The following is a 23,046-nucleotide window of genomic DNA, read 5'->3' on the forward strand; positions in this document are numbered from 1 at the left end:
CATTAAAAACAAAAACAAGTATACATTTGTAAACCGATTTAGGAAGCCCACATAAAATTTAATGGATAATTTTATCAGGTACAGTATTACCTTGGCCTTTAATTTCTCGTTAGTGTGAATTTACGGCGTGGGATTAAAGATCCTGCTCCTGCAATCTAACAGAAGCAGGTTGGGTTTATAATACCTTTTTTCGGCTACATAGTGGTGAAAAAGTACTGGATAGAAGCATCGGCATTGCGATTACTTCTGTAGGACATCATCATCTCCCCAGCATATCAAAGCTACGTGTACCTAGCAGACCCAACTGAGATCTACTACTAACTTGTGTCACCATAACAAATAAAATACACAGATGAGGTATCTAAATTACCTCAATCTAAATAATTAATTCAACAGGGAATATGGTGTGAAACATGAACCTTAAAAAACAAACATAGAACAATATAATGTAGCTATTTTTAACGTGAGTGCAGTGATAAGTTATTTCTATGTACAGTAGAAAATGTACATATATAATTTCTGCAATATAAAACAAAGCCTTATACATCCACATCAGTGAAAAAAATCAAAATTCCTGGCTGCTAAAATATCTGGGGACAAATATAGCAAAAAAATAGCTGGTAATTCCATTTTCGTCATAGGTCGCTAAGAAAGGTATAAAGCTGGCTCATTAGCTAATCCCACTTCATACCAACTATATGGCAGTTGTTGTTAAATATCCACCATTTGCCTGTAACTTCTACTTGCTCAATCAATGTAGATTAATTGCTTAAATTCCACTGCCAATCTCTGTTCACTTCTCGATCCCAAGGAGCTGAAGGGTAGCCATGGAAGTTGGGCCTACTAAAGGCCCTCATAATCGTAATCCTGGTTCTCCTATGAAGCTCAACCACAGGTTGGGCCACATACTGTAGGAGAAAGTTGATTTTGCTTTATTTTACAATACGGTGATGTTAAGAGTTTCAGATCCTTCAACTAAAGTGGTTAAAATACATTCAGAAAACTTGTAACACAGTTATGACTATTACATGGATAGAGGGATATTGGAGTGCTAGTTTTACTGAGGACAAGGGGGAAATCTTCTAGGAGGAAATGTCAGTTTTACCACATCACACGAATACATCATATGGCAACACCCAAAACTTTGTAGAATAGACTTATTTTGCAGTACAAAATTCCTGCCCACCACAATGCTGTATTGGGCCATATAGTACATTTGTGTACATCTCTTTAATAACACTTCATCTAAAATTGCAACCTTTATGCATTTTCTCATTCCAGTTTGCCGCGAAGATTCATACCAGTCCATCGTGTCATGTTCAGCAGTGGTGCTCTCTCATATGGAACAATCCAGTGAAACAAATAAATTGAAAGAAGATCCAAAAATGACTGAACCTACAAAAAGGTAAGTGTTCTTTTATTTCCAGGACCTCTTGATGAGCATAAACTACATGTAAAAATTCCTAATCAACAGTATTTTGTCTTAGTGAAAATAGTTAATTAGACAACTCGCTTATACTCCGACATGTCATATAACATAGTTACCTTGTATTGTGAATTGCTGGAAATTAACTTGCCACTTAGAGAATGGCTCTCCACTCTGGCTTATAAAGGAGAGTCTTGAGCGGGACACTTCCTTTCCTCTATGATGACCTTATACTCTAGAGATATATGGACAAGGCCATCAGCAACTTCCTGAAGCAGCTTCATGTGAAAAAAGTCGGCAATTAACTGATGACAGGTGCACATCGCATTATAATCTAAACTACTACTACTACTACTAAAACCTATTTAATAGCACCCACCGAATGTTCACTTGTACACTCTCAGTAATATTAGTCCCTCTCATTTCTATTTTCACAAAGTATTCTCAATGAAACCAAACCTTTCTCTAGCTGACAATCACTTGTTTAAAACATTGATGAACAGGCAGTTCTATATGAAGCCATTATGTGGTCTGGAATCATATTTCATATGGATTGTTTTTCATTAAAGTGAAAACACATTGTTATGTCTGAGTTACGAGTCAGCAGATATCATCATTGAGTAGGAAATTGCATTACGGATGTCAGTTTGTATTGACTAGAGAACAGAACTGGGCATAATTGGTAAATAGGATGTGTTTATGGATAAGCTAGCAGATATTGCCAACGTTAAATTCTTCTACTTTTAAAATGTGCTACTTTTCCTTATACGTTTAACATATTCTCCTAAAGATCATGCATATTTTTGTCTAATAATAATAATAATCTTTATTTATATAGCGCCAACATATTCCGCAGCGCATTACAGTTTAACAGTTTCAAACACAAAGGTCATAAGTAACAACGTTAACAATACAATAATTAAAGCAAAATAAGACGACCCTGCTAAGACAATTCTTTGTCATATAGCCAATTTTTGGTGCTGCAAAACTAAATGATTTTCAATAAATTTTCCATTCCAAGGGTGAACACACCATTGGTGTAACAGTTGCACAGGGACCCAAGATGTAGGGGAGCTACTTCCATCTCCACAGCAGGTGGAATTGATTATTAGGATGGGCTGTTGGACTTCAAAAGGCCCATATACATTATTGTTCTTAAACATGAGCCCTCTTCTATCTTTATCGGTTCTTGGTCAAGGCTTTGTAGTCATATTTAGATATATGATTTACAATTTGTTTCAAAATATAGTTAAAATTATGTATAATTTTTTTTCCCTTTGAAAAATATTTTTATTTCAATGTAATTTTAAGGGTTTTTTATGATGATTTTCTCACCTTTCCACTTTATGTGGTTAATATACAGGTTACAACATTTACAGTTACACATTTTTAAGTGCACGCACACAAAATCCTAATCTCACTACTACAAAAATTATATATTTAAGGTGTTTTCTTGGTTAGTCCGCAAAACACAACTACTTGTAGTGTTTCTTTAGTACTTTCTATATTAGTGTAGCTTTAAATTACTGTTCTGAAGTCAAGAAGGTGCAAATATGCCCAGAAACTATGCTTACTGCATCCTTAACATTCTCAATATGGCCTGACTTACATCCCTCAGGACAGGGTATATCATCCAGAGTTTACACACCTTAAAAACCTACAAGACCCTACATTCTGGAAACAATATAACATCATGCTACACCTTAGTGTCAAAAATGAGTTTTTATTGTCTTTTAACCAAAACTCTACAAAATATGGTGTTCTATACAGAGCTTTGTATAGATACCTTTAATTGAGACATGCAATATCCCATCAGGTTTCTCATCCTAGGATGCCTATATCAAGATATCCACTCATAAGGGTACTTGTCACTTAGGGTCCCACGGGTGTGATAGCTGTGCTTTACCCATTCCTCCTAAATTTGCATCTACTCCGCTTCCTGTTAAGGACAAATTGCGTAAACTCATTCATTCAATAACAGAGGCGTAATGGAATGATGCTTTAGAAGCCCATACTGTAGGGTCCCCAGCAGAAATTAGTAACCTGATAGTCTAATACAATTATATATATTTCACCAATCTTGTCTAATCCTTTATTAAACTATATTGGTTTGGTAGATCATCTTCGGATGGTTGTCACAAGTGTGGAGAACTGGGCTCGGATTTCTGGCACCTTATATGGAATTTCACAATAATAAGACGTTATTGGTGTGAAGATTTTTCCACATTATCACTAATTATTAAAGCCGCGATAGATTGTATACCAGAACTGTGTTTCTTACGTGTTGTAGATGAGGAAATTTGGCACAATTTTGACAAAATATTTCTTCTTAAAACTATGTTTCTAGCCAGGAAGGCAATAACACTGAGATGGATTTGAGAGATCTCCCACTATCATGCAATGAAAAAAAATAGTTAATGACATAATACCATATGAAAATATTATATATAGAAATAGTGGGTGTCTCCAAAAGTTCCATAAAATTTGGGGGAAATGGTTTGACTCTCCTCAAACAAACTTGTCTCCCAAAAGACTGACTTCCTCACTTTCTCGTTATATATCCTAATGTGCTCCAGGTTTTCTAATATATGAAATGAGATTCCTGATTCTACATAGATTAAAGAGCGTACCCTTGTCTTCAGTTAATGTGTACCTTATTGCCATTATATTTACATAATTCTTATTCTCCAGATGAGTGCAGTGGTCTATACATTAATTCATTCTACTTTAAAGCAGTTGACTTTGGTTAAAGGTACAATGCAATGCCTGTAACATTGCTTTAGAATTAATATCCGTAGATGTCTATAACAAGATACAAATTTATGCTTTTACAACATATCTAACATCATCTATCAAGACATTTATCACTAAAACGAGTTTAAAAAAAATGAGATAAAATACTAAATGACAATAGCTGCTGATTCCTTATCTATTACCACATGACGATTCGTACATTTTGAGCGAGAATGCTTGATAATATGTATCAACAAGACTCATTAACCGAGACAGAGTCCAGTGCAATTTACACATTACAACTTATATAACTAACATAAAGTTCAGTAATGTAATGAACAGCAGCCAATTACTTGAGAAATATATACATATCATATTTTTCGTAAAACCCAGCGCTATTTAAATGTAAATAATTCAGAAGATAGAAGAAAGCATAAATGTTAACAGGATTCTTTTCCTCTAATGATGAAAATGAAAAATGAATTTTAAAAGGATTCCGTCTACCTCCGATCGGAGCATTGAATATTCTGATCAATCCAAACTGTGAGCAAAGCGCAGGCAAATAGTTTGAGAATGTCAACAGATAGAAAGGCAGCAATGACTGTCCACGGCTAAAGATCACATCATATATTATAGTTATATGCAAGATTAATGGGAAAGTTATTAGGACAAAAACATGAGATGTGAAATAATTGATAGCTTTTTTCTTTTTATCTGACCTGTATAATCATAAATGCATGTGGAACTTTTCTGAGACTCGGTTGGGACTCTATCTGAAGTATTCATTTCAGTTTTATTACTCAACTTAATTACAAATGTGACTATTATTTTGAAAAGGAGCATCTCAAGATATACTTATAATATTGAAAAAATGGCATATAGATTGTGTTTTGTTTGTTAACTCGATTAACTACAAAATGCTTTCCATACAGTAATTACGCACCCATGCAATAATGTTACCGCTGAAAGGAATCTCTCACATGTACTGTAGAACTTACAACTGTATGTTAGTTAAAGATGCTTTAGCTTATCCGGATATGATTACTGTAACACATTAACATTGCATTACAGGCTCATCGGTTGGGAAGGTCCGTATTTGCAGGGGGAGTAGCCAAGTGGTTGTTGTTTCAGCTAAGCATTTGTGCCAGATGCCCCTGTGCCATATAAGAACACGCCAGTATTAAAGGGAACCTGTCACCTGAAATTGGCGGGAACGGTTTTCCGTTCATATGGGCGGAGTTTTTGGGTGTTTCATTCACCCTTTCCCTACCCGCTGGCTGCATGCCGGAGCCCGCATAAAAGCAGGGGATCTGACCTCAGATGTACTATCCCATCCAAGGTCAGAAAGGGGTTAATATCCACCATTTGCCTGAGCTGCAAGCAGCTGTTCGGTGTGGGTAAGGATATCAGACCACTACTTATCTGATATTGATGACCTTTCTAGTAGATAGGTCATCAATATCAAAGCAGTTGGAAAGCTTTGAATTGCCTAAAGATTAATGTCCAACATTCCTGGGGTAGGATGCCCAGTTCTGATTGACTCTGACATTAGCTATGTAGGCAAAGTGTCTATGGTTCACTTAAAAGTTAAAATAAATGTGTGCTTTGTTTTGGCTTACAGATTGAAAATAAAGTCACATACCGTAGTACTAAAGAAATTAGCACACCATTAACGCATGTGATATACAGCCATGAGAGAGGTGTTATGTATTGAACTTTACCAGTAAGGTACTTGGTAGACAGCCATGAGAGAGGTGTTATGTATTAAACTTTACCGGTAAGGTACACTACTTGTAAAGAAAGCTCAACAATAATTAAGGCACGATGATTAAAGAGGTAGAGTATGTGTAAATACCAAGCTAGTCATTGTAGTGCTCATATGTAGGACATATAGCAGGACCAATCGCCAAGATGAATGTGACAAAGAAAGAAACAAACAAGTGCTGCGGTGTCCCCTCTTTTACTCTTTTGGGTAATATATTCTATTTGGTGCTCTTGTCCTAGCAGTATCTCTAGGCTGAATACTCTAAATAACTATATGGCATATTTTCATACCCAGTTCCATTGAATACGGTTTATATTGTGGGCAATGGGTCTCTTTTTGCTAATATTTGTGTCTATGGCTGATTACCAATTTGATTCTATATATTATAAAACCACTTGTATGCATCCTGCGCCGCATCCTAGCATGTTTTGATGCATTAAGCACCTTTCTCCCTCATTCATTTGTTCCCTGATGTTTACCTTTAATAAAGTGTTTACTATTTTATACCATATTGGACTGTTTGGATCACTTTTTTGTTTCCTTGTTTTTGTCAGTAAGGTACTTGGTAGACAGCCTTGAGAGAGGTGTTATGTATTGAGCTTTCTATTTTGAGGAAAATGGTTACTATTTTTTATATCCACCATCAATTAAAAGGGTAGGATATGAATAGTGTCAAAATATCATGCCTACAGAATAGCAGACCTATATAGTGGGAACCAGTACTAGGAAAGTACCTATTTTTAATTTTGCTTTTAAGATTTAGCTATGGCCCATGTACCTTAAAACACCAGAAAACTTCAGTGACAGATTTTATCGTACACATTTTTGCTTTATGGAGACATATCACAAAAATTCAGGACCAGAAATGTAACGTGACATATGCCGTTCTTTCTTACCTTATCTGTCCCTTTTTCTATAATTGCAGTCTTGACATTGTACTGTAATTTATGTAGCACAGAGTGTTCTGTCTGAAGTCTAGTGTTGAGAATATACAGCCATTCATTCCATCAACATCTGTGCTGGAGTCTATGCTTCATGAAAGAAAATGAATAGAGAAGCTGCACAGAAAAAAAATAATTTCATTTTAATTAAGCTAAAAGTGTACCTGTCATATTAAACCCATTGTCCTATCTGCAAGCAGCTTAATATAAAAAGAGAGGAGCTAGGTACTCTTTTCAACAAAGAAATTGTAACACCAAGGTTAAAAAGTTGTGGAATTATGCAAATCACTCAATACACAAGATAATGATATGCTTTTTTTCAGAATTGAGTATAAATTCCACACCCAAAAATATACACACTTACATGCCTTGGCATGATATTAATGTGCTGTAGGGATTTGCTCTGGTAGGCAGTGGCAGGGCCGCAGTAATGAGGCAACACACAGGCTTAGAGTCCAAACTTCAGTGGTTTATTAACACTCTGAACAGTAGGCAGCAGAAAGTAAGAAAAAAAGACAAACATACTCCAACTTGGAGAACCACTAGTCTCAAACTCACCCTTGTATGGGACGGTTGTAACTAAGAGACTGCCTCGTCAGTGGTGTCCACCAGGTGCCATTCCCAGGGTTGCTGTGAGTCTTGTCAAAACTTTGCAGCCAGTGTAATCCAACAAAACCAAATCAGGCTAACTCCAGCCTAGCTCCTCACACTGTGTACACAGACCATGTGCCAAACAAAAGAATCCATAACATAGACCACACCCACAAGTGAGGTACCCATCACATAGGCTGTTCACGTGATCGTGACATCACTGCAGGTCCTCAACATTAGGAAAAACTCAGGCCAAATTTTATCCTGCTGGGAGAAATATATCTTCCGTCCAGCACTACACCTTTAACTGCACCACAGTGGTTATTAATGGTTTTCTTCGTAAACATCTGCCACAATACAATTGAGTCCACTCATCATGAAGTTCCGCTGTTGACAGCTCCCTTGGCAACTTACCACCAATGACATCCCAGGTATGTTTGATGGGAGACATGTCTGACCACCCCACACCATAATTCTGAGAGTAATACTGGTATGATATGTGTGAAGACAAGGGGGGTTAGTGCATGCTCTCATCAGCTGGCTCGAGACTGCAGAGACCAGGTATCATCCCACTGAATGCTCGCTCTCCAGACGCTAACATTGTTGCATTAGGATTAGACTAAGGATTAGGACATAATTTCAGATTTTAAAGGACCTAAAAAAATGAACCTGGAAAGAACCCTATCCAAATGCCCAGTTTTCTCTATCAAATGCTGTGGGGAGTCTTCATGTGGTGCTCTGATTAGGTATTCATAATGCAGACTTCTGACAGGTCACTCATCCCTCAGTGACCTGCCCCCTAGTTTGCATAATGAATATCTGTACATACTGAAGAGGAAAAAAAACCTTCTGCAGGCAGGTGTCAGCCGTGGCACCTACGCTGCAGCATAATTGCATGTTTACTGACCCAATAATAAATGTGGTTGATGTTATTCATCGGCGCCTTCTTGGAAGAGGAATTTTTGTTTCTTCTCCAGCAAGATGGCGCCACCTGCACATGTGCAGTAGCCGCTATCGGATCACAGCTATATACACCGATAACTGCTACTGCGCAGGCACGGCGGGCACAATTTTAATTTATTTTTTTCTATCTGAATGACATCAACCACATTTATTACTGGGACATTAAACATGCGATTATGCTGCAGAGCAGGTGCCACGGTGGGCACCAGCCTGTAGAAGGTTGTTTTTTTCATCAGTATGTACAGATTTCCATTATGCAAAGTAGGGGGCAGGTCATTGAGGGATCTGTGACCTGTCAGCAGTCTGCATTATGAATATCTAATCAGAGCACAACATAAAGACTCCCCTCCAGGCTGCCCCAAGATACGGGTATTTCATTAAGTAAAAACTGAAAATAAAGATTAGAAAGCAACCACAAGACGGATTTCATCAACCAAGGTATTATTTTAATCAGTATAACGGTGCCGACCTGACAGTGTGTGTAGGTTACCGTGCACAATCCTTCTGACAGGTTCCCTTTAAGAGAGGTAAAATGCTCTTTAGAGGTTTGAGGAAGATTTCATTTATCTAGGTAGGATTGAATACTCTCTAGGGAAGGTTGGGTTGTAAAGCAGTCTTCTTTAACCCCTTCCCGACCCATGACGCCACGTAGGCGTCATGAAAGTCGGTGCCATTCCGACCCATGACGCCTATGCGGCGTCATGGAAAGATCGCGTCCCTGCAGGCCGGGTGAAAGGGTTAACTCCCATTTCACCCGATCTGCAGGGACAGGGGGAGTGGTAGTTTAGCCCAGGGGGGGTGGCTTCACCCCCTCGTGGCTACGATCGCTCTGATTGGCTGTTGAAAGTGAAACTGCCAATCAGAGCGATTTGTAATATTTCACCCATTATAACGGGTGAAATATTACAATCCAGCCATGGCCGATGCTGAAATATCATCGGCCATGGCTGGAAATACTAGTGTGCCCCCACCCCACCCCTCTGATCGCCCCCCCACCCCCCCGATCTGGCCGGTACACTGCTCCGGCTCCCCTCCGTCCTGTGCTCCGCTCCCCCCCGTGCTCGTGTCCGCTCCCCCCGTGCTCCAATCACCCCCCCGTGCTCCAATCACCCCCCCTGCACTCCGATCCACCCCCCCCGTGCTCCGTTCCACCCCCCCGTGCTCCATTCCAGCCCCCCCGTGCTCCGTTCCACGCCCCCCGCGCTCCGTTCCACCCCTCCCGCGCTCCGATTCCCCCCCCCGTGCTCCGATCCCCCCCCCGTGGTCCCCCCCCACCCTATCATACTTACCGATCCAGCCGTGGTCCCGTCCGTCTTCTCCCGGGCGCCGCCATCTTCCAAAATGGCGGGCGCATGCGCAGTGCGCCCGCCGAATCTGCCGGCCGGCAGATTCGTTCCAAAGTGCATTTTGATCACTGAGATATAATCTATCTCAGTGATCAAAATAAAAAAAATAATAAATGACCCCCCCCCTTTGTCACCCCCATAGGTAGGGACAATAAAAAAAATAAAGAAATTTTTTTTTTTCCACTAATGTTAGAATAGGGTTAGGGGTAGGGGTAGGGGTAGGGCTAGGGTTAGGGGTAGGGTTAGGGGTAGGGTTAGGGGTAGGGTTAGGGGTAGGGTTAGGGCTAGGGCTAGGGTTAGGGTTAGGAATGTGCACACGTATTCTGGTCCTCTGCGGATTTTTCCGGTGCGGATTTGATAAATCCGCAGTGCTAAACCGCTGCGGATTTATGGCGGATTTACCGCGTTTTTTTCTGCGCATTTCACTGCGGTTTTACAATTGCGATTTTCTATTGGAGCAGTTGTAAAACCGCTGCGGAATCCGCACAAAGAAGTGACATGCTGCGGATGTAAATGTAAACCGCTGCGTTTCCGTGCAGTTTTTCCGCAGCATGTGCACAGCGATTTTTGTTTCCCATAGGTTTACATTGAAATGTACACTCATGGGAAACTGCTGCGGATCCGCAGCGTTTTCCGCAGCGTGTGCACATACCTTTAGAATTAGGCCATGTGCACACGGTGCGGATTTGGCTGCGGATTCGCAGCAGTGTTCCATCAGGTTTACAGTACCATGTAAACATATGAAAAACCAAATCCGCTGTGCCCATGGTGCGGAAAATACCGCGCGGAAACGCTGCATTGTATTTTCCGCAGCATGTCAATTCTTTGTGCGGATTCCGCAGCGTTTTACACCTGTTCCTCAATAGGAATCCGCAGGTGAAATCCGCACAAAAAACACTGGAAATCCGCAGAAAATCCGCAGGTAAAACACAGTGCCTTTTACCCGCAGATTTTTCAAAAATGGTGCGGAAATATCTCACACGAATCCGCAACGTGGGCACATAGCCTTAGGGTTAGGGTTGGAATTAGGGTTGTGGTTAGGGTTAGGGGTGTGTTGGGGTTAGTGTTGTGGTTAGGGGTGTGTTGGGGTTAGGGTTGTGATTAGGGTTATGGCTACAGTTGGGATTAGGGTTAGGGGTGTGGGGGGGTTAGTGTTGGAGTTAGAATTGAGGGGTTTCCACTGTTTAGGCACATCAGGGGTCTCCAAACGCAACATGGCGCCACCATTGATTCCAGCCAATCTCGTATTCAAAAAGTCAAATGGTGCTCCCTCACTTCCGAGCCCTGACGTGTGCCCAAACAGTGGTTTACCCCCACATATGGGGTACCAGCATACTCAGGACAAACTGCGCAACAATTACTGGGGTCCAATTTCTCCTGTTACCCTTGTGAATCTAAAAAAATGCTTGCTAAAACATAATTTTTGAGGAAAGAAAAATGATTTTTTATTTTCACGGCTCTGCGTTGTAAACGTCTGTGAAGCACTTGGGGGTTCAAAGTGCTCACCACATATCTAGATAAGTTCCTTGGGGGGTCTAGTTTCTAAAATGGGGTCACTTGTGGGGGGTTTCTACTGTTTAGGCACACCAGGGGCTCTGCAAACGCAACGTGACACCCGCAGACCATTCCATCAAAGTCTGCATTTCAAAAGTCACTACTTCCCTTCTGAGCCCCGACGTGTGCCCAAACAGTGGTTTACCCCCACATATGGGGTATCAGCGTACTCAGGAGAAACTGGACAACAACTTTTGGGGTCCAATTTCTCCTGTAACCCTTGGGAAAATAAAAAATTCTGGGCTAAATAATTATTTTTGAGGAAAGAAAACGTATTTATTATTTTCACGGCTCTGCATTATAAACTTCTATGAAGCACTTGGGGGTTCAAAGTGCTCACCACACATCTAGATAAGTTCCTTTCAGGGTCTAGTTTCCAAAATGGGGTCACTTGTGGGGGGTTTCTACTGTTTAGGCACATCAGGGGCTCTGCAAACGCAACGTGACGCCCGCAGAGCATTCCATCAAAGTCTGCATTTCAAAACGTCACTACTTCAATTCCGAGCCCCGGCATGTGCCCAAACAGTGATTTACCCCCACATATGGGGTATCACCGTACTCAGGAGAAACTGGACAACAAATATTGGGGTCAAATTTCTCCTGTTACCCTTGGGAAAATTAAAAAATTCTGGGCTAAATAATTATTTTTGAGGAAAGAAAACGTATTTATTATTTTCACGGCTCTGCATTATAAACTTCTATGAAGCACTTGGGGGTTCAAAGTGCTCACCACACATCTAGATAAGTTCCTTTGGGGGTCTAGTTTCCAAAATGGGGTCACTTGTGGGGGGTTTCTACTGTTAAGCCACATCAGGGGCTCTGCAAATGCAACGTGACGCCCACAGAGCATTCCATCAAAGTCTGCATTTCAAAACGTCACTACTTCACTTCCGAGCCCCGGCATGTGCCCAAACAGTGATTTACCCCCACATATGGGGTATCAGCGTACTCAGGAGAAACTGGACAACAACTTTTGGGGTCAAATTTCTCCTGTTACCCTTGGGAAAATAAAAAATTGCAGGCTAAAAGATCATTTTTGAGAAAATAATTTTTTTTTTTATTTTCATGGCTCTGCGTTATAAACTTCTGTGAAGCACTTGGGGGTTCAAAGTCCTCACCACACATCTAGATTAGTTCCTTTGGGGGTCTAGTTTCTAAAATGGTGTCATTTCTGGGGGATCTCCAATGTTTAGGCACACAGGGGCTCTCCAAACGTGACATGGTGTCCGCTAATGATTGGAGCTAATTTTCCATTTAAAAAGCCAAATGGCGTGCCATCCCTTCCGAGCCCTGCCGTGCGCCCAAACAGTGGTTTACCCCCACATATGGGGTATCAGCGTACTCAGGACAAACTGGACAACAATATTTGGGGTCCAATTTCTCCTATTATCCTTGGCAAAATAGGAAATTCCAGGCTAAAAAATCATTTTTGAGGAAAGAAAAATTATTTTTTATTTTCATGGCTCTGCGTTATAAACTTCTGTGAAGCACCTGGGGGTTTAAAGTGCTCAATATGCATCTAGATAAGTTCCTTGGGGGGTCTAGTTTCCAAAATGGGGTCAATTGTGGGGGAGCTCCAATGTTTAGGCACACAGGGGCTCTCCAAACGCGACATGGTGTCCGCTAATAATTGGAGCTAATTTTCCATTCAAAAAGTCAAATGGCGCGCCTTCTCTTCCGAGCCCTGCCGAGTGCCCAAACAGTGGTTTACCCCCACATATGAGGTATCGGCGTACTCGGGAGAAATTGCCCAACAAATTTTATGATCCATTTTATCCTACTGCCCATGTGAAAATGAAAAAATTGAGGCGAAAAGAATTTTTTTGTGAAAAAAAATTACTTTTTCATTTTTACAGATCAATTTGTGAAGCACCTGAGGGTTTAAAGTGCTCAATAGGCATCCAAATTAGTTCCTTGGGGGGTCTAGTTTCCAAAATGGGGTCACTTGTGGGGGAGCGCCAATGTTTAGGCACACAGGAGCTATCCAAACGCGACATGGTGTCCGCTAACGATGGAAATAATTTTTCATTCAAAAAGTCAAATGGCGCTCCTTCCCTTCCGAGCCTTACCATGTGCCCAAACAGTGGTTTACCTCCACATGTGAGGTATTGGTGTACTCAGGAGAAATTGCCCAACACATTTTAGGATCCATTTTATCCTGTTGCCCATGTGAAAATGAAAAAATTGAGGCTAAAAGAATTTTTTTGCGAAAAAAAAGTACTTTTTCATTTTTACGGATCAATTTGTGAAGCACCTGGGGGTTCAAAGTGCTCACTATGCATCTAGATAAGTTCCTTGGGGCGTCTAGTTTCCAAAATGGGGTCACTTGTGGGGGAGCTCCAATTTTTAGGCACACGGGGGCTCTCCAAACGTGACATGGTGTCCGCTAAAGAGTGGAGCCAATTTTTGATTCAAAAAGTCAAATGGCGCTCCTTCCCTTCCAAGCCCTGCCGTGCGCCAAAACAGTGGTTTACCCCCACATATGAGGTATCAGCGTACTCAGGACAAATTGGACAACAACTTTCGTGGTTCAGTTTCTCCTTTTACCATTGGGAAAATAAAAAAATTGTTGCTAAAAGATAATTTTTGTGACTAAAAAGTTAAATGTTCATTTTTTCCTTCCATGTTGCTTCTGCTTCTGTGAAGCACCTGAAGGGTTAATAAACTTCTGGAATGTGGTTTTGAGTACCTTGAGGGGTGCAGTTTTTAGAATGGTGTCACTTTTGGGTATTTTCAGCCATATAGACCCCTCAAACTGACTTCAAATGTGAGGTGGTCCCTAAAAAAATGGTTTTGTAAATTTCGTTGTAAAAATGACAAATCGCTGGTCGAATTTTAACCCTTATAACTTCCTAACAAAAAAAAATTTTGTTTCCAAAATTGTGCTGATGTAAAGTAAACATGTGGGAAATGTTATTTATTAACTATTTTGTGTCACATATCTCTCTGGTTTAACAGAATAAAAATTCAAAATGTGAAAATTGCGAAATTTTCAAAATTTTCGCCAAATTTCCGTGTTTATCACAAATAAATGCAGAATTTATTGACCTAAATTTACCACTAACATGAAGCCCAATATGTCACGAAAAAACAATCTCAGAACCGCTAGGATCCGTTGAAGCGTTCTTGAGTTATTACCTCATAAAGGGACACTGGTCAGAATTGCAAAAAACGGCAAGGTCTTTAAGGTCAAAATAGGCTGGGTCTTGAAGGGGTTAAATTACAGTTATGATAGTACTTATGCATCTGCGATTTCTATCGGATTGCAGATTTTATAATTGTTGGGTCCTCCAAGGAATTTTATTTAATTTTTAACCTCTTGTTTTTTTTTAGCCAGGATCTCTCCTGCCCTATTATCTAATGCATAAAATTGGGATTTGAGCTTCCTTAAGTAGTTTTCATAAGAGGACATTAGGTGAGTGAGAAGTTGAATTCTAAGTTTCAAAATATTTCTAGAGACACTAGGCGATGGAGCAGTCTTAGTTATTTCTTCTAGTTGATAGAATTTGGCAGTTAATCCATTAATAGTTTTTCTTAGTTTTTTTTTTTTTTTCAAAGATTCAAGTTTCATGAAGATACCCTTAAGGCTGGAGTCACACTAGCTTATTGCATCCGATGCGATATGCTAGTGACCCTCGGTTCCTGCTCTGTTGCGAGCGGCAGCTGAGTGTCATGCGTCTGTGCTCCAAGCCTGTCGCACAGAGTGGATCGGAGCACAGCTGCGGAAGAGGCAGATAAATTACTTTCTCCATCTCCTCCATTGCCGGGGTCAGCATTTAACGCACATCACTCGGATGATATCCGAGTGATGTGTGCTGTTTCACTCGCACCCATAGGCTTATATGGGTGCGAGTGAGCCGAGAGTCGGCCAAGTGTCTGTGACAATCGCAGCGTGGTGCGATTGTCTCAGACCGAGGAAGACGGCATACAAAAAAATTGGCTGCTGGGAGCGGCCCCATAGTTTACATTGGTCCGAGTGCAATGCGATTTTTTATCGCATTGCACTTGTCCGTTTTAGTTGCCAGTGTGACCCCGGCCTAATAACAGGGCCGGCTCCAGGTTTTTGAGGGCCCCAGGCAAAAGTCTCAGTGGGCCCCCCCTTTAACACATACCATGATTCATAATGCAGCTACAGCAGAGAAATATAGGTATAGTACAATGCCAAATTTCACTTCTTACATGAGTGATAGCTATTGTAAATTCTACGATACCATACAGCAGAGGTGCTTTGTATAATTCAATATAATTCAACCCCTTATATGCCAATTTACCAGTAGGTATTTTATTGTTAGCTGAACATTGAATTTGACAATTTTTTAATGGAAAACTTTTTAAAGTAAACATTAGAAAGTATTAACGTAGAACATTTGTAAAAGTGCAAAATGGGTAGCATAAAGCACTGCCACGTAGTATATAGCACAGCCAGGTAATATATAGCACAGCCATGCAGCATATAACTCAGCTCATGTAGTACATAGCACAGCCATGTAGTATATAACACAGCCATGTGGCATATAACACAGCCCACGTAGTATATAGCACAGCCACGTAGTATATAACACAGCCATGTGGCATATAACACAGCCCACATAGTATATAGCACAGCCACATAGTATATAGCACAGCCACATAGTATACAGCACTGCCACGTAGCATATATGCGCAATGATGTCATTGTGCACCCACAGTGTCAGAGGCATGGGAGAGGGAGCATCAGCTGACGTTCTCTACTCCATTCTTGCTTTGAACTGTACCGGCTGATGCCGGTATTGTTCAATGCAGTGGCTGGGGAGTCAGCGCTGGCAGCAGGTGGGCCCCCTGCCTCACAGGGGCCCCATAATGACTGCATGATGTGCCGCTAGCTGAGGGCCCCTAGCAGAGCCTCAGTGTACCGTACCATGAATGGGCCTCTTCATCTCTCCAGGGCCCCGGCACTTGTCTGGGTGTGCCGGGTGCTGATGCCGGCCCTGCCTAATAACCCTAATATAGGCTTTATGGATTGACCATAATGTTTGGTCCGAGACCATACCGTTGTTATTGCATCTAAAGTAGTCTGAAATGTTTTCAATGATTTCAGCTACAACGCCCGCTTTAGCTAATAGCTGACTTTAAACGCCATCTAGGAGGTCTAATGTTAGAGAATTGATGCTTTATTTTTAGGGATATAGGACTGTGTTCTGACCAGGAAATCAGCCTTATAGATGCTGCAATAGCGTTAGCTAGGATCTTGCTATCAACCTGAAAGCATAATATTCTGCTATAAGAACAGTGTCTAGAGGAAATGAACGGGTAGTTTTTCTTACTGCTGTGCAGATACCACCCATAAGTCATGCAAATTATATTTTGCAACTAGGGACCCAGCTCCTTCCTGTTTGAATTGGCTGATCAGCAGTCACAAATTTAGACATAGGAGTATTAAAGTCACCACAGAGAATTTGGAAACCTTGAGAAAGTTCTTTAAGCTTCTGTGAGAATTTATGAGTGTACGGAATCTGTGAGGAGTTGGGCGAGTAGAGCGAGGCAATACTGTATACCACCCGATTCAAATAACATACCAAAATAAGAAATGTGCCCCCAGGATTATTGAATACCTTAACTAATTTAAAGGCTACAGTGTCTTCTACAAAAATCTGAACCCCCGTTTTCTTTACTACTCGAATTGGTAGAAAAGAGGACAGAAAATTTTGTGTGTTTCAATAAAAAAATTATCTTTTTCAAGTAAAAGAGATTATTGTATACAAGCAACATCACACTGGGCCTTATAAATTTCTCTCCACATTCTAGATCTTTTAGCTGGAGAGTTTAACCCATGTACATTTAAAGATAAGAATTGAATACTCATATCTGCAAAAATGTTGAGAAATTTCTTTGAGCTTCTGTAAGAATTTCCAAGTGTACAAATATGCTAAAAATTAGATACTCATATCTGCAAAAAATTTACAAGTTAATTTCAGAACCATGCCAGAGGACCAAGGAGAACAAAAACTAAAAAGACACAAAAAATATGACATTAGGCAGAGATTCTGTCAAGTGGGGTAACAATGAATCTGAGCTAGCGCATAACATTGGTGAGCAAAAACACCATCAGAACCTATTCAAAACTAAGAACCGACGTACAGCAAGGCTCCTAAGGACTTCAAAAAAATCTGGTCTTTTACCACTCGTGTACCAGTTTCTACTGTGTTTCATGTGCTGGTTGAGGGCCAACATTTGTGTGTGGGAGCAGGTTCCAATTATGTACAGGTTTTCTGCTTGTGAGGTGAGAGATAGACATAAGAAATTCCTGAGTGAAGGACCAACATTAGTGATAAGCGAATATACTTGTTACTCGAGATTTCTCGAGCATACTCGGGGCTCCTCCGAGTATTTTTTAGTGCTTGGAGATTTAGTTTTACTTGCCACAGCTGAATTATTTACATCTGTTAGCCAGCATAAGTACATGTGGGGGTTGCCTGTTTGTTATATTCGCTCATCATTAAACAACATCTTAACCATACAATCCAATCTATATGGGTTATTATTGTTTAAAGGGAACCTGTCACCCCCAAAATTGATGGTGAGGTAACCTCACCATCATCAGGGGCTTATCTACAGCATTCTGTAATACTGTAGATAAGCCGCCGATGTTACCTGAAAGAGGAGAAAAAGAGGTTAGATTATACTCACCCAGGGGCGGTCCTGCTCCGATGGGTGTCTCAGGTCCGGAACAGTGCCTCCCATCTTCATTCCATGATATCCTCTTCTGGTCTTCACGCCGTGGCTCTGGCGCTGGCGTACTTTGTCTGCCCTGTTGAGGGCAGAGCAAAGTACTGCAGTGCGCAGGCGCCGGAGAGGTCAGAGAGGCCCGGCGCCTGCGCACTGCAGTACTTTGCTCTACCCTCAACAGGGCAGACAAAGTACGCCTGCACCGGAGCCGTGGCATTAAGACCAGAAGAGGATGTCATCGAATGAAGATAGGAGGCGCCAGAGCGGACCTGAGACACTCATTTGACCGGACCGCAGCGGGACCGCCCCTGGGTGAGTATAATCTAACCTCTTTTTCTCCTCTTTCAGGTAACATCTGGGCATATCTACAGCATTACAGAATGCTGTAGCTAAGCCCCTGATGATGGTGAGCTTACCTCACCATCGATTTTAGGGGTGACAGGTTCCCTTTAACACTCTGGCTACCACAGCAAATTCTCTTCTTTGGGTCATGGTCACAGCAGAAAGATCAGGAGACGCCACAAAATTTTGTAAAGGGACAAGGAGATCAGGTTTCACCCTTAGATTTTGCAAGAATGCTTCTTTTGTTTTAAAGAAGTGTTTCTGTGCCAGGGTGTCATATGGAAGTACAGGGTTGAAGTTCTGGGTTTAGGTACCCTGTGTATTCTGTCTACCGCTTGGGTCTTGGGGATCGGCATCAGGAAGAACTGTCAGAAATATGTCAAGAAACTATTTCCGTAAGTCAGCATCCATAAAGGATTCTGGGACTCCTATGATCTGTACATTTTAATGATGGGATCTTATAGTGAGATAAACCTTGTTCATAAGGAGATAATCTTCTTCATCTAATTCCGCAATGGCATCAACTAGATCATTATGTGACCCAGCATACTCTGTCATTTTGGTTTCAATGCATCAATGTCCCTTTAAGATCTGCTAACATACCTCTAAGATCTTTGAAGTGAGGTTCTTAGTGAACTGAGGAGATTCAACAGTCTCACACATAGGCAGCTTTTGAAACTCTGTGTGAGGACTGCGAGGAGGAAGAAGGAGGAGACGGCACGATCATGCCTGTCTGTGCCAGAGTTGTATCCCGGGTGAAAAAGTCAGAAAGCTTGTCAGTAGTGCACTACTTGTGAGGCCTGCCCTTGGACATTGTGGTCACCGAGTGGTTATATACAAGATAATCCATTTTACTGAAGGAGATCTAGTATATACCATTTCTAAGTCAGAGATTTGCTTGAACTCAGATCTCAAGCAGCCAGCACCATCAATGGTCATGCCACGCCCCCCAGGAGTTTACCTTTCTATCCACCCCAGATGAGTAGAGCACCTGGCATATGATAGTGCTCCGCTTTTCCAACACACCTAGCCACTCTCTCACTCCTAAGAACTACAATTACAATGGCCAAATCAGGATCTGAGCTTCTTTTTACTGTGAACTCATTAACCTTTAGTTGAACTAAGACAAGTGTCCTGTCTCCAAAGGCCTACCACTAACTGACCCTGCTGGGCAACCATATCTTTCCAACCTGAAACTATATGCAGGGATTCCAGTAAAGAGAACTTGCAACCGAATTATAACAGGTTTACACCATCTGACTTACGTTGTTAAATTACCACAGATCAGCCACTTGTTTGCTGATAGGTAGTCATTTCATGGCTGGTTTAGACAAGAAAAACCCACTTCATATGCTTGCAAAATTATTATTATTATTTATTATAGCACAATTTATTCCATGGTGCTTTATATATGAAAGGGGTATGCATAATATAAAATAGGAACAATAATCATGGACAATGCAAGTCATTGATTGGTACAGGAGGAGAGAGGATCCTGTCTATGAGGTCTCACAGTTTTTGGGTGACATACAGTACTTGAGAGTAGAACTTGTCATGCAGCTGTATAGTGGAACAAGGGTTACTGTTGGTTGTAGTATTGTTGGAAGAGGTCTTCAAGTTCCTTTTGTAGGTTTCCATGGTAGGCAAGAGTCTGATATGTTGGTATAGAGAGTTCCAGAGAAGGGGGGATGCATGGGAGAAATGTTGTACGTGATTGTGGGAAGAGGAGATAGGAGAAGAGTAGTGAAGGAAATCCTGTGAGGAACGGAGGTTGCATGAAACCGGTAAGTTCCTTGGAGTCCAGGTCAAAGATGTATGGAGGAGTTAGGTTGCGGACGGCTTTGAAAGTCATGGTTAGGGTTTTCAACTGGAGTCTCTGGGCAATGGGGAGCTAGTGAAGGGATTAACAGAGAGGAGAGGCCAGGGAATAACTTGGGGACAGGTGGATCAGTGAGGTAGCAGAGTTGAGGAAAGATTGGAGCGGTGCGAGAGTGTTGGAAGAGAAGCCACAGAGGAGGAGGTTGCAGTAGTCAAGGTGGAAGACGATGAGGGCATGCACTAGTGTCCTTGCAGATTCTTAGTTAAGGAATGTACAAATCCAGGAAATATATTTGAGTTGGAATTAGCAGGAGTCGCATAGACAGGGATATGTGGTTTGAATGAGAGAGCGGAGTCAAGAATTACCCCGAGGCAGCGAGCTTGTGGGATTGGGGATGTGAGCAGCCATTGATTTTGATGGATTGATCTGTTGGGTAGTAGAGCAAGATAGGGGAAAGATGATTCATTCGGTTTGTGGGATTCTGGTTAGTAAGGAGATGATATCTTGTCCAGGTAGATCTTTGTGTCATCGGCATAGAGATTATATTGAAATCTGTGGGACTGTATGACCTGTCACAGGCTGAAGGAGTAGAAGGAAAAGAGCATGGGTCCTAGAACTGAACCTTGGGGGACACTGACAGATAGGGTGTGAGATGAGGAGTTGGTGTGCGAGTGGGAGAAGCTGAATGTCCAGTCTGTTAGGTATGAAGAGATCCATGATAGGACCAAATCTGTGATGCCAAGAGATGTGAGAATCTGTAGTAAGAGGGAATGTTCCACTGTGTCAAAGGCAGGGGACAGGTCCAGGAGGAGGAGAACAGAGTAGTGTTGCTTGGTTTTGGCGGTTAATAGGTTACTGGTGACTTTAGGTAGGGCAGTTTTGGTTGAATGATGCCATTAGAAGCCAGGTTTTAACAAGTCAAAGAGGTAGCAAGGGGAGAAGAGAGAGGACAGTTCAAGATAGATATGCTGTTCCAGTAGTTTTGAGGCATAGAGCAGAAGTGATATGGGGTAATAGCTAGACACAGAGGATGGGTTAAGGGAGGGCTTTTTGAGGATGGGTGTGATTGAGTCATGTTTAAAGCAAGAGGGGAAGACGCCAGTTGATAGTGATAAATTGAAGAGATGGGTTAGTGTAGGGATGAAGACTGTGGTGAAGTTGGGATGGGATATGGTCAAGTGCACAGTTGGTAAGTTGTGATCTGGAGAGTAGATAGGAACATTTATCTTCTCTAACTGTAGACAAGCTGGTTTTGGAGGAAGAGGGCTGAGTACTTATGAGGAAGGGCTGTGGGGACTGGAGGCCAAAGCTTTTTCTGATGTTGTCAATCGTCTGCTTGAAGAATGAGGAAATGTCTTCAGCTGAGATGAGAATAGAGGGAGGAGGTGCTTGGGGATGGAAAAGAGAATTGAAAGTGTTTGCATAGCTGCTTAGGATTGTGATACAGGGAGGATATGAAAGATGAGAAGCGTGTTTGACAGAAAGATGGAGATTGGAGGGGGAGTAGATGCAGACAGAGTGCATCTCAGAAGAAAGAGTAACAGAGGGTGGCAGTGGAACTGGAGTGAAGGAGCAGTTATCTGTCAGGAAAAAAACAACTCCTCCACCATGCTTGCTGCTGGGGCGGAGTTGATATAGGTGGAATCCATTTTAATAAAGTGCAGCTGGAGAGGCTGTGTCAGTGCGGGCCAGTCAGGTTTCAGTGATGCCGAGGAAGGAATGTTTATAAGTGATGAAAAAATCATGGATGTAAGAAAGCTTGTTAAAGACAGAATGAACGTTCCATAGAGCTCCTGTTAGAGAGACTGGGGAAGCTGGGGCTGGGTGAATGGCTATAAAGTTAGAAAGCTTGCGGAAATGATGATCTATTCATTTCTAAATGTAAGGAAATCTATGGATTTGATTTGATACATTTAATTCAATCCAAGGGAGATGAATACTTTTACAAACCACTGGACATGTCATGCAGACCAATACATTTTTTTTGGCTACCTGAAAGTTTGGAGGTCTGCATGCACCTATACGTGCCCTTGAAAAATATTAAATGCATCTGAACAAAATATTTTCTGCAACATTTGTTATTGATCAGTGTATAGCATTGTGAAATATCACATACACGGTATATAGATAATTGTACAAAACTACTAAGCAGCAAGGTTAAGATATAAAGTGTAAAAAGTAGCGGTCATATTGTAACATAAGAAGTGCTGAGATGATAAAGTACTTGCAGATCTGACTTGTTGAATTCTCCAGCAACTTCACAATACACTAATGTTCAAGGCCCATCCTAGGGTTGCTATGGTGATTTTCTGAAGACCTGCTCACAGGAAGAACAGATAGCCATATTTTCAGATTGACATCTTTTGATGGGAAATGAAAATGTAAAGGTAAGTTGTTTATATGCCTAATAAAATAGAGAATGGAGTATGAACTGGAGAAGATGAAGATATGTCAGTGCTGCAATATGAAGCATTCAAAATTTGTTCCAAATAATTGTTTTTGCCCTTTATTCACCACTACTGGCTAATTTTACAGTTTGTATAAAATATCATAAAGGACTTTCTAACACAAGTGAAATAAGTCCAAGGTCTATTGTGATGAATAGACAGAAAACATTATGAATGCTATGCATGTAGAAAAATAAATGGAGGTATTCCTTCATTAAATAAAAAAGGGGGTGTTCCACTGCTTTGGTGACTTATTGTTATGACTAGGGATGAGCAAAACGGGTCGGCCATTTTCAGAAGTCGCCGACTTTTGGCAAAGTCGGGTTTCATGAAACCCGACCCGACCCCTGTGTGGGGTCGGCCATGAGGTCGGCGATCTTCTGAATCTGGTATCGGAATTCCGATACCGAGTTC

General features: G+C 41.4%; 1 protein-coding gene across 2 annotated transcripts in view; it reads left to right on the forward strand.

Moving 5' to 3' along the window:
- The window catches only part of CCSER1 (coiled-coil serine rich protein 1), a 1,553,855-nt gene that overhangs the window by 557,294 nt on the left and 973,515 nt on the right, over positions 1 to 23,046 (forward strand). For both annotated transcript variants that reach the window (XM_069743569.1, XM_069743573.1), the window contains exon 5: positions 1,282 to 1,405. In XM_069743569.1, coding sequence (XP_069599670.1) covers positions 1,282 to 1,405 — 124 coding nt within the window. The remainder of the gene's footprint in view (positions 1 to 1,281; positions 1,406 to 23,046) is intronic.

Source organism: Ranitomeya imitator, chromosome 1 (genome assembly GCF_032444005.1).
Source record: "Ranitomeya imitator isolate aRanImi1 chromosome 1, aRanImi1.pri, whole genome shotgun sequence".
NCBI lineage: Eukaryota > Metazoa > Chordata > Amphibia > Anura > Dendrobatidae > Ranitomeya > Ranitomeya imitator.